General features: G+C 45.3%; 1 protein-coding gene across 1 annotated transcript in view; it reads right to left on the bottom strand.

Annotated features, from left to right (window-relative positions):
* Positions 1-12,009, bottom strand: part of KDM3A (lysine demethylase 3A) — a 2,231,127-nt gene that overhangs the window by 633,711 nt on the left and 1,585,407 nt on the right. The window contains exon 22 of the mRNA XM_044063465.1: positions 11,511-11,641. Coding sequence (XP_043919400.1) covers positions 11,511-11,641 — 131 coding nt within the window. The remainder of the gene's footprint in view (positions 1-11,510; positions 11,642-12,009) is intronic.

Genomic DNA, 12,009 nt, shown 5'->3' with positions numbered 1-12,009 from the left:
GAGAGCTGTAATTTGGTTTTGTGCCTCTGCCCATTGATTTTGTGGCAGGTTTGGCATTCCTTTTATCCTTGGCAAGGTGTGGAAATGGAATGTGTACCCATGTGAGATAATGTCTAGGACCCATTTGTCCTTTGTGATGATGCACCAGTTGTCTGCAAAAAGTGCTAATTTTCCTCCCAAGGGAGCTACCAAGAGAGTTTTGCTTGGCAGTTTGAGGTTTAATTAATTGTGTTTGCCTTCTAGTAGTTTGGGACCCGTCTTCTCCTCCCTTCTGTGTTTCAGTGCCCCATTGGTGAGGGTTGTAAGGGATTTGTGCTTGTCCTCTGCCCCTTGGGCGCCTGTATTTACCCCTTTGTCGTCTGTCAGAAGCTGGAAAGGACCAATTTTTTGTTGGGCAATTTCTGCTGAAGCGTGGGGGCTGTACCTGTAAGAAATCTTTGACCGTCTGCATAGATTTTGCCTTATCCTCCATTTTCTTTAAACCTCTCCTGCTTTAACCGCAAATAAGACATCCTGCTGTAAAGGTGTATCCAGTAACTTTGCTTTAACATGATCAGGCAGAGATTGTTCCTTTAACCAAGCATGCCTATGTACAACAGACCCAGTAACAGCTGTTCTAGAGGAAGCTTCCAAGGCATCAAAACCACATTGTAAAGTATGTTTGCCCACCTGTTCAGCTGCATGCAACAGATCTTGCATTTCCTTGAATTCAGACTGTTGAGGGTGCGTGCCCATCTTTTGTTTTATTTGAGACATTAGGAATTGCTGGTATTTAAGCATGTGAAATTGACAATTTAGTGCTCTCATAGCTAGAGTAGTTGAGGTGTAAACCTTCTTCCCCCACCTATCTAGTGCTCTGGAGTCCCTTTCTGAGGGTACAGGATTTTTAGCCATAGAACCCTTAGCCCCTTTGGGACCCTGGGAGATTGTCTCTGGATCAGCAACAGGGCTTTTGTAAAGGAATTTGTGAGTGTCAGGCACTCTATAGTATCTATCTGGTTTGGCTGGAGCAGGAGGCAGAGAATCTGGATTTAGACTAGATTCTAAGAAAACATCATCCACAATGTCCAAAACTGGGGGGATAGCAAGTGGTCTGGGCTGGGAGAGTAAAAGAAACTCTCGGAGCCTTTTCTTTGAGTCGGAGTAGTCCTGACCTTCCCAGTGGAAATGTTCCCTCAAGGTATGTACGGTTTCTCCAAAGGAATAATCTTCAAAGGGAGAAGCTGAGGGAATGGAGTCTTCAGCATCAGAATATTCATAAGGGGGAAAGGAGATCCTGTTCCTCAGAGGAGCCTGAGGAAACAGACACTTGATCAGAGGAGGCATAATCCTCCTCTTGTCTAGGCCTTTTGTCGAGGGGGTGGGGGTTGGAAACCCCTGATCAAAGAAATCAAATCTTCAGCCATTTTAAGCATCTGTTTCTTAGGCATAGGGCCTTGACCTGGAGACTGAAGTGTAGGCTTTTTGGTTTTAGAGGAGTCTTAAGCTTAGCATAAGATTTTATGGTGAGAGTAGTCGGTCTGAAGACACCTTCAGAAACCGAACGTGTTTTTACAGCACCGGCTTCACCTACTGCAATGTCATCGGTAGGACCTAAAGAAAATGGCTGCGTCGGCCTAGAACTTTCTGCTGGGGGATCCAAAGCAGTCTGGGGATCCAATTCAGCGGTAGCCTGGGGCTGCATAGGTGCCTCACTGAAAACCGGAGAACCGGCGACCGGCCCAGCCGAGGCCTCGGAGTCTGGCTTGGATCTAGGCTGCCTGTCTTTATCCTTGCATTTTTTATGCACGCAGGTAGTCAGTTGCTCCGACGGCATAGTGTAATTAAATTTTCTACTGAAGTAGTGTCGTGCAAAATCAAAGCGTCACTTTATAGTTCGCTTATTGAACCTAGCACAAAACCGACAACCAGTGATGTCGTGGTCTGGGCCTAGGCAAGGTATACAAAAAGAATGAGAGTCCTTATGACGTATTTGCTTCCCACAAGAAATGCAATTAACTTTTTCTGACATCGGACTGAGGCAAGAATAGGTTCCCCAACGGGGTACTTAGCTTTGAAGACTTCGAACAAACTCGATTCGAAAATCTCAGGTGTCGGCCGACCGGCACTTGCAAATTGCTTCTGCTTCAGGCACCGCGCGGCAAGAAAGACTGAAGAAAATGGCATCGGATGCCTCTGATATACCCCTGGAGCTCTGACGTCAGGGAAGAAGCAACAGCAACAGACGCCGGATGAAGACTTTGGAATTCGGGCCAACTGCGGGACCGCATGACTGCAGGATAACCCAAGTGTGATGACTGCAGCAGGGTAACACGATGAAATTTGCAGCCAAGAAGATGGTCCGGGGACTGAAGCCAACACCGAAGAGAGTCCCGACAAACTTAGGATAGTCGGACTAGATGCACTAAAGGAAGTTCGAGAAGGGACCACTGTACCACTAAGGTCCATTGGAGAATTCTCATGTGAAGGCGTGTGTGGTTGGGTAGCATGATGATCATGGCGGTCATGGACCCCAACACCAGAAGAAAGAACAGTTGTGTAAAATCTTACCATAAGCACAGACGTTCCTCTCTTCCATGTTGTATTAGTCTAAAAATGTGGGATACTCCACCTGAGGCGACCCAAACATCCGGCTTATCTACAAAAGCTTAGGCTGCATGGGACGTCACACATAGGTACCATAAACCATGGGATATAAATGTGATGTTTGCATTCACTGACCTCAAAACTGAATGCCCCAGTCAGACAAAAGTCCAAGGACAGTTGATAAGGATGCCATCCACCGAGGGAAAAAGGTAATAAGGAACAAGATGTCCTAAGAGGGGGTTGGAGGGAGGGATAGGAATACTGCAATGTGGAAGAGGACATCTATGGCTATGCTAAGATTTTGCACAACTATTCTACATCCTTCTATTCTCATATTGCAGTATTCTAAACATGGGGCAAAATACCAAAGCTCAACATGTGAAAAGGTAGGAGGGGATGGAGGAACTCTCCAGGAAACAATGTAGAATGACCTTAGGAAAACCTGCCCTAGCCCTAGAAATGTTGTCCAGTTTGTAATGTTTAGTAAATGTGTGGACTGATGTCCAAGTGGGTGCCTCTAGAATGGATGCTGTATCTATAGTCCTTTGAAAAAGGCCCCAGAGGAGTCCACGGCCCTGGTAGAGTGAGCCCTTATGGCATAAGGCAACTGTTTGCCATGAAAGGAGTAGCAAAAGGATATGGTGTTTGAAATCCAAGAAGATGTTCGCTTGACGGCAGCTTTTCCCAGAGCTCTGGGATGAAAGGCTACAGACACAGCTGGTTTGACTTTCTGATGTGCTTTGTCTTGTGTAGGTAAAATCTAAGTTGTCTGTGCATAACCAAGGAGTGGAGTGCACTCGGTCATTTTGAGGAGAAGGAAAGAAAGTGGGTAAATGGATGGATTGATTAAGCGACAGTTCATTGACCCCTTTAGGCATGAAGGAGAAGTTTGTGCAGAGACAGACCTTGTCTTTATTAAATATTAAGTAGTGAGGGTTGGCCATGACTGCTTGCAACTCAGACCACTTTTGCAGAGGTCAAGGCTACCAGAAGCACTGTTTTCCAAGTGCACATCTTTAAGGTGGCTGAGGCTGCTGGTTCAAAGGGAGCAGTCATGAGGTTTCTAAAATAAAATTTGGATCCCAAGGGGGAGGGATGGGTTTCCTTGGTGGTCCAATGTGTAGGACCCTCTTAAGAAAAAGCTTTACTTGTAATCTGGAGAGTAATGCTGGGTTAAGAGGTAAGCAAGCAGAGATAGCTGATAAAGGGAGTTTCACTGAAGAATACGACTTAAGTAGCTCATACATACAAGACAAATCTAGAGGTAACATTTGCCCAAAAGCAATCTAGCTGTCTGTGTAGACACCAAAGGGAGAACCCTTTCCATTTGGATAAAAAGGATCTCCTAGTAGTGGGTTTCCTGGCCTCCTGCAGGACAGAAAGCACATCCTCCGAATAAAGGTGCCTAAAAGGGATCAAAAGTGCATCACCCACAGGGTTAGAGTTTGTAAGTGTGGGTGGATGAGGATCCCTTTTGCTGTATGATGAGAGCCACCTTGTGGGGTAAATAGCTGTGTAAAATCTTACCATAACCATATGTCTCTCTTCCATGTTGCAGTATTCATACTGTGGGGATAACCCACCTCAGGTGACCCGACGGCTCCTATACAAAAGCTTAAGCCTGGCTGCTGTAGGTGCATGGGACGCCACATGCAGGGCCATAAAGCAGGGACCATAAATGTGACGCCCAGACCTCAGAACTTGAAGCCCAGGATAAAGGTGTACAAAAGAACAAGCTGAGGTTAAGGAGCAAATGTCCCTGAAGGGCTGTACAGCTTAGCCTGTAGGGAGTGGATACAGATGTCAAAAGACCAACCATCCAGTAGAGATAGAAAAAAGGGGGTATGGAGGGTGGGAAGGAATACTGCAACATGGAAGAGAAAGACATCTATGGCTATGGTAAGATTTTACACAGCTATTCTATGTCCTTCTAATTCCTATGTTGCAGTATTCATGCTGTGGGAGAGTACCACAGCTTAGGAGTGAAGGGAGGGGGCAGAGGTAGATGCTTCCAAGAATCCCTGAAGGATTGCCCTGGCAAAGCCTGCTCTTGCCCTGGAGACCTGGTCTAGCTTGTAGTGGTTTTGTGGAAGTGTGAACTGTAGATAAGGTAGCTGCTTCCAAAATGGGAGGCTGTGCCCAGCCCTCTAAGAAAGGCTTTGGAGGTAGCCATGCCCCTCGTGGACTAAGCCCCAACTCCTTGAGGTAATTGTTTGCCATGATGTGAATAGCAGAAGATAATGGATTTCTTGATCCAACAGGAAATGGTTTGTTGAGACTGCCTTACCCAGAGCCCTGGGGTGGAAGAAGGTGAAGAGTTGGTTAGATTTTCTGAAGGACTTAGTTTTGTCCAAGTAGAATCTCAGTTGTCTCTGCACATCTAGAGAATGAAGGATCCTCTATGCGGTATTAGTTGGAGAGGGGAAGAAGGTAGGTAAGTGAATGGACTGGTTTAAGGATAGTTCGTTCACCACTTTGGGTATGAAGGAAACGTTTTTGCGCAAGGTCGCTCTGTCATTGTAGAAAGTAGTGCAACGAGGACAAGCCATGAGGGCCTGTAGTTCAGACACCCTTCTAGCGGAGGCAATGGGCACTAAAAGAATATTTTTCTATGTGCACATTTGTAGAGAAGCTGTGCTGGCTGGCTCAAAAGGAGATAAGGTGAGTTTTTCCAGCATGAAATTGAGGACCCAGGGAGGAGGGATGGGTTTTCTTCGTGGTCCGATATGCAAGACCCCTCTCAGGAAAAGTTTAACATCCAATCTGGAAAGCAGTGGTGGATGTAATGGTGGATGTAAAGGCAAGTAGGCTGAAATGGCAGAAAGGTGGACTTTCACTGAATATGATAGTCCTTCCTTAATGAGCTTGCATACATAGCTGAGGATAAGTGAAGTATCTGCCTGAAAAGGGCCCTGTCCTTAAGGGAACACCATTTTGAGAATCACTGCCATTTAGGCAAATAGTACTTCCTAGCAGTTGGTTTCCCTGTCTGAAAGAGATCAGAAGTTGATCGCCCAAAGAGTGAGATGCAGCAAAAGCAGCTGGGGTTGAATGAGAGGTCCCTTTTGTTGTGTGAGTAGGTCCACCTTGTGGAGTAACATGTGGTGATTGCCCTTGGATAGGGAGAGAAGAAGGGTGAACCAGTGTTGCCTTGGCCAATAAGGAGTCACCAGCAAGATTTCTGGTTGGCCCTTCTTGATCTTCAGTAGGACCTTTTGTATTAGAGGGAAGGGAGGAAAGGTGTACAGGAAAATTTCCTTCCATGGAAAGCTGAAGGCATTCACCCTCCAGGCTGGTGGAGTGTGATCCCTCATGCAGAATTTGTCTAGTTCTCTATTCTGGGGAGATGCAAACAGATCCACTTGAGGTGTGCCCCACTGGTGGACAATGTCTAAGAAGGGTTACCTGTGCAACATCCATTCGTGTTGAAAGGATGTTCTGCTGAGCAAGTCCGCTTGTTTATTTTCATCAGGGGATGTAAGAGGCCTGCAAGAAAAGTGATTGGCTGCTAGATCCTAGATTTGTAGGGTTATCTGGCATAACTGGCATGCCTTTGTCCCTCGTTTGCTGAAGTACCACATAACAGTTGTGTTGTCTGTCACAATGTGGAGCAGCCCTAATTGCAAGATGGGAAGGAAAGCTTTTAGAGCCAGCAACACTGTGCCGTTTCTGTGACACTGATGTGTTGCCTTAGCAAGGCAGCGGTCCAACGCTGTTGTACCCTTAAGTCCTTTAATGTTGCACCCCCCCCCCCCAGATTGAATCTGTGTACATAGATTGAGTGGTAGTGGTGGTGGTGGGAGTTGAAGAGGAATGCCCTGGTTCTGTATGATTTTCTGAATGCACCACTTCAGTTCTATTTTGAAGCAGGGTAGAAAGGGAATACGTTTGTCTAGTGGATGTTGGCTCTGAGACCACACATTCTTTAGGTACCATTCTCATGTGCATCCTGGCTAATGGGAGCATGGGAATAGTAGCTGCCATGAGACCTAAGTCTTGCAGAGAGATGAGATTCTGAAAGTAGGCTTTGAAAATGGGTGGGGAGAGACTGCACCTTGTCCGGTGGGAGAAAGGATCTCATCAGACCTGTTCTGATCCTACAGTCTAGGGAAAATGTCCTGCTGAGGAAGAAGAGAGGACTTCTGTAGGATGAGGGTGAAGCCCAAGTTGTGAAGGAGAGTCATGGTGAACTTGAGATGGGATTGTAGGGTGGACTCTGATTCTGCCAGAATGAGAATGTCATCCAGGTAAGTGTAGATTTGGACTCCCTTAGTTCTGCAATTGGCAATGGCTGGCACTAAGCACTTTGTAAAAACTCTGGGAGCTGTAGACAAGACAAGAGCAAGGCTGTAAAAGTGTGAAGAGTGGCCAGTGAAGCGCAGAAACTTCCTGTGGGAGGGCCTGATAGAATGCACAAGTAAGCATCCTTTAGGTTCAGAGTGACCATGAAGGCTTGGGGTGGAATCAGGGGTAAAAGAGTTTGAAGGGACAGCATCATGAAGGAGTTAACCTTTAGGAAAGTACAGTTGTGTACACTTACCATAAATGCAGATGTTCGAGTGTATTCACTGTTACAGTCATTACATTTGGGTTATCTGCTTGCAGTAGCCCTCAGTCGGCCCGATTAACAAAGTCTCGGGTCCTGCGTCAGATGCTGTCCCTTCTTCCATCACGTAAGGTCGTCAGGGGTACAAAACATGCAGCCGACATTACATCAGTTTTTTCTTGCCCCAGATGTTAGGTGCCCGCATAATGGGAAGCAATTAAATCTGCAATTACAAGAATATACCTCCAACAAAAAAGCAAATACACCAAAAAGCTTTTTAAGCATAGTAAAGGAGAGTAGAGTTACAGCCCAAAAAGAAAGGGGGCTGGAGGGAGGGTAACCAGGACTGCAAGAGTGAATATACACTCAAACATATACATTTATGGTAAGTGTACACAACTGTACTATGTTCTTCGTGTTTCACTGTTGGTCATTACATTTGGGTAGATTCCCAAAGCTAAGGTTGGGAGGAGAAACTTAAACAGAATTAGGACCAGCTATAAGGCCCTGCAAGACTGCAGTGGCAAAGCCAGCTCTGGATTTAGAGAAAATTGGCAAATGAGAAATGCTTGGTGAAAGTATGTACAGAACTCCAGGTAGCAGCTTCATGGATGTACCTGGTAGGGATGTCCCTGAGAAAGGCTGTAGCAGTAGATGCAGCCCTGGTTGAATGGGGTCTGATGCCCTGTGGGATAGGTTTTCCATGGTGTTTATAGCAGAAATGAATGCAGTGGCCTATCCATTTTGAAATGGTTTGCTTTGAAATAGCTTTCCCCTCTGTCCCCTGCAGCAAATGCCACCAGCAATTGTTCAGATTTCCTTTGAGGTTTAGTCCTGTCCAAGTAGAATCTAAGTTGTCTGTGCACATCTAAGGAGTGCAGTACCCTTCCCCCTTTGTTCTGTGGGTTAGGAAAGAAGGTAGGCAAATGAATGGACTGATTAAGAGCCACACTGGATACCACCTTGGGCATGAAGGAGGGTTTCTGAGGGACACCCTGTCCGCATGAAAGATGATGAAACGCTCCACTGCCATAAGGGCCTGTAATTCAGATGCCTTTCTTGCAGACGTGATTGCTAAAAGGAAAGCTGTTTTCCAGGAAAGAAATTTTAAATCTGCAGTAGCAGCTGGTTCGAAAGGAGGAAGAGTGAGTTTCTCCAAAACAAAGTTAAGGTCCCAGGCTGGTGTTGGAGCACTCCTGGGTGGGCTTAAATTTTTGGCCCCTCTTAGGAACTGTTTGAGCAGTGGGTGAGAGAAGAGGGGAGGCTCTGTGCTATAATGAGCTGAAATGGCTAAGACATGAATTTTGATGGAGGAAAAGGACAAGCGCTTATGAAGCATCTCAGTCAAGTACTGCAGAATCTGAGGTAAATTGGGCACTGCTGTCCTCATCCTTTGAGACTGATTCCAGGCAAAAAATATTTTCCATTTTGCAGCATGAGATTTTCTAGTACTAGGCCTCCTTGCCTCTAAAATGATATCCATCACTGATTTCCTGAGGGATGGTAAAGGAGAAATTAGGTAATTAGCTCGGATGTTAGGTTCAGGGTTTGCAGCTGAAGGTGCAGAATCTGGTTCTCCTGCTGAGACAACAGGGAAGGAGTCTGAGGCAGGTGCCATGGGGCCAAGCGTGACACACTGCACAAGAGGGGGTACACCAGTGTTGGTGTGGCCAATCTGGTGCAATTAAAATCGTCCTTGGCTTGTCCTGTTTGATCTTTAGTAGTACCTTGGAGAGCAGAGGCAGAGGAGGAAAGGCATAAACTGATAGGTTTTTCCAGCTGAAGGATAGAGCATCCACTTTCCAAGCTAGCTTGTGGGGAATCCTTGTGCAAAATTTGTACAATTGATGGTTGGGGGAAGGCAAACAAGTCTATACCTGGGCTCCCCCATTTGCTTGTCAACATGTTGAAAATCCTTGTTTCCAGTTTCCACTCATGTGGGTCCATGAGGTTTCTACTTAGTACGTCTGTTAGTGTATTAAGTTTTCCTGGCAGAAACTGAGCTTGTAGATTCACTTGGTAGCTCAAGGCTGTGTTCTACAATGCCATGGCTAGTCTGCAGAGGGGGTAAGAATGTGTACCCCCCCCCACCACTTGTTTATGTACCACATGACAGTGGTGGTGTCAGTCTTTACCATTAGTTTTCCTGAAAGAATGTGGTCCATGAAGGCTATCAGAGCATTCAGTACAGCTAATATTTCCTTTTGATTTATGTGCAGGTGCATTTGACTTGGGTTCCATTTGCCTTGAATGGACTTCACTGCAAGGTGAGCCCCCCCATGCATAGCCTGATGCATCTGTTAAGGTTTGGGCGGTAGGTGATTGTGTGAATGGTAGTCCCCTGTTTTGGTGGCAGGCCTCTGCCCACCAAGGGAACTCTAGGCGTAGGCAAGGTATGATAGAAATCATTCCTTCTAGATTTTGTGAATGTTGACACCATAGGCTTTTGAGATACCACTATAGTTTCCTCATATGCAGCCTTGTATATGGAATTAGAAGAATGAAGGCCATGAACCCCAAGGCTTGCAGTATTTGCCTTGCAGATAACTGGGTTTTTGTGGCCACTTGTTTGAAATAGGTTGTCAAATGAATCTGTTTCTCTGGCGTGAGGAAAGCCATCTGGGAGGTTGTATTCAAGCTTGCTCCCAGGAACATAATTTGTTGACAGGGTACCAGGTGTGATTTCTTTTCGTTTATGGTGCACTCCAGACAAGTCAGCACCCTATGAACAAAGGCCAGATGATTCAAAAGTATGGCCTGGCTTTCTGCCTGAATTAGACAATCATCCAGGTATTGGTATATTTGAATATTTCTTTGCCTGCAAAATGCAATGAATGGAGCTAGGCACTTTGTGAATACCCTGGGCGCAATAGATAAGTTAAAGGGCAGTGCAGAGAACTAATGGTGCATGTTGCCTGCTTTGAAGTGTAGGTATCTTCTGCAAGACTCTGATAGGGATGTGCAGGTATGCTTCTTTTAAGTCTAGTGTTTGCCAACCATGCATCTTTGCCTAGCATAGGAAGCAGCTGGTGAAATAAGCATTTTGAATTTTGGAATCACCAGAAAGGTGTTTAGAGTAGAAAGGTCTAGGGTAGGAAGCCATGTACCGACTTTTCTGGGTACCAGGAAAAGTCTCCAATAGAAACCTTATCCCTTTTCCTCTTCTGGTACCAACTGAAAAGCCCCCATGCTTAAGAGAGAGTGTACTTGATTTTGGGCCTCTGCCCACTGATTTGGAGGTAGATCTGGCCACCCTCTTGGTGTAGGTAATGTGTGGAAGTGAAATCTGTATCCTTGGGACTCTATTTAAAACCCATTTGTCCTGGGTAATGAGTTCACAGTTTTTGGCCTGCAGACCAATCTTTCCGCCTAAAGGAGCAATCAGTTGGGAAGTGCTTGGAAGTTTTAAAATCAAGTCATTGAGACAGTTTTCCATACAAGGGAGGTCTTACTACTCCCAAATTTGGGTGCGGAAATCCCCCACTGCTTGGTCTTGTGCGTCCTCTGGGAGTCGAATCTGGGGTTTCTGCTGTGTCTAGGTATGGCTTGAGAAGACCTGAAGGGGGCTGGAAAGGACCAATTCTTAGAGGGCCAATGCCTACTAAATCTAGAAGGCTGAACTTGCAAGAAATCTTTAACAGTTTGCATAGATTATATCTTCCATCTTTTTAAAAACTTCCTCAGCTTTGCTGCCAAACAGGTGGCCCTGATTTAAGGGAGCATCCTACAGTTTAGCTTTAACATGATCAGGCAAAGATTGCTCTTTAAGCCAAGCATGCCTTCTGAGCACAGACCCAGTAACAGCAGCCCTGCAAGAGAGGCCTCTAATGAATCAAATCCACATTGCAAAGTATGTTTACCAACCTGTTCAGCAGAATGCATTAAATCCTGTAATTCTTTATTTTCAGCACAAGAATCAACATCATTTTCTGTTTAAGCAACCCAATAACATGTTGTTGATACTTTAACATATGAAACTGACAGTTTAAGGCCCTAATGGCCAAGGTTGCAGAAGTGTAAACATTCTTACCCAATCTATCCAGTGCCTGCAGTCTCTATCAGGAGTAGGATTTTTAGCAGTAGAAGCCTTAATGCCCTTGTGTCCCTGTGAAATAGGCTCTGGATCTGAAATAGGATGTTTTAAGAAACTTGTGCAAATCAGGAACTCTGTAATATCTGTCAGGCTTTCTGGGAGCAGGAGGCAAAGAATCAGGGGCCAAACTAGATTCCGAAAAGGCATCAACAATATCTAGTACAGGAGGTATAGCTAAAGGCCTATGCTGAGGCAGGAGTAAGAAATCCCTAAGACTCTTTTTTTTAAAGCAGTTTGATGCTAACTGCTATGAAAACTGCTACCTTAAGCTGTGAAATTACTTACCATATGCATTGTACATCTTTGGACCCAAGTCAGGCCGGACAAAGAATTCTGGAAGCCTTGAGGCCAGATTCAGCTTCCCATCTCTTCTGGTATATTCTGGTAAGGGAATATTTGACATCAGATCCTCAAACCTTTGGGGAAAAAGGTACAATGTCAAGAGTAAACCATTAAGAACCTGTTGCATTCAACTCAGAAAAAATAAGCACATACCCTCTACATTCAAAGAAACAAAACCTTATTGAACAAGGTCAAACCAAAACACACGTACTACAAGTTCCTGTACTAGAGAGTAATACTCTCAACCATCTTTTCTGAGCAATTCAAAACAGTTTACTCCATGAATAAGGTATTAAAATGTGTAAAAAGTGTGCAACATGGGTGTCTGGCAGCCTGGTCAGACAACAGAGATATAAGTCCAAATTAAATGAGTTCAGTCTGAGGGGCCCCCCTTTGCAAAAAAAAACCCCCCAAGAAACCCCCAACCCCCCTTCCTTTAAAC

The sequence above is a fragment of the Protopterus annectens genome, chromosome 2.part1 (assembly GCF_019279795.1).
Source record: "Protopterus annectens isolate FY-2018-M chromosome 2.part1, PAN1.0, whole genome shotgun sequence".
Lineage (NCBI taxonomy): Eukaryota > Metazoa > Chordata > Ceratodontiformes > Protopteridae > Protopterus > Protopterus annectens.
This window is presented reverse-complemented; position numbering and strand designations above follow the sequence as displayed.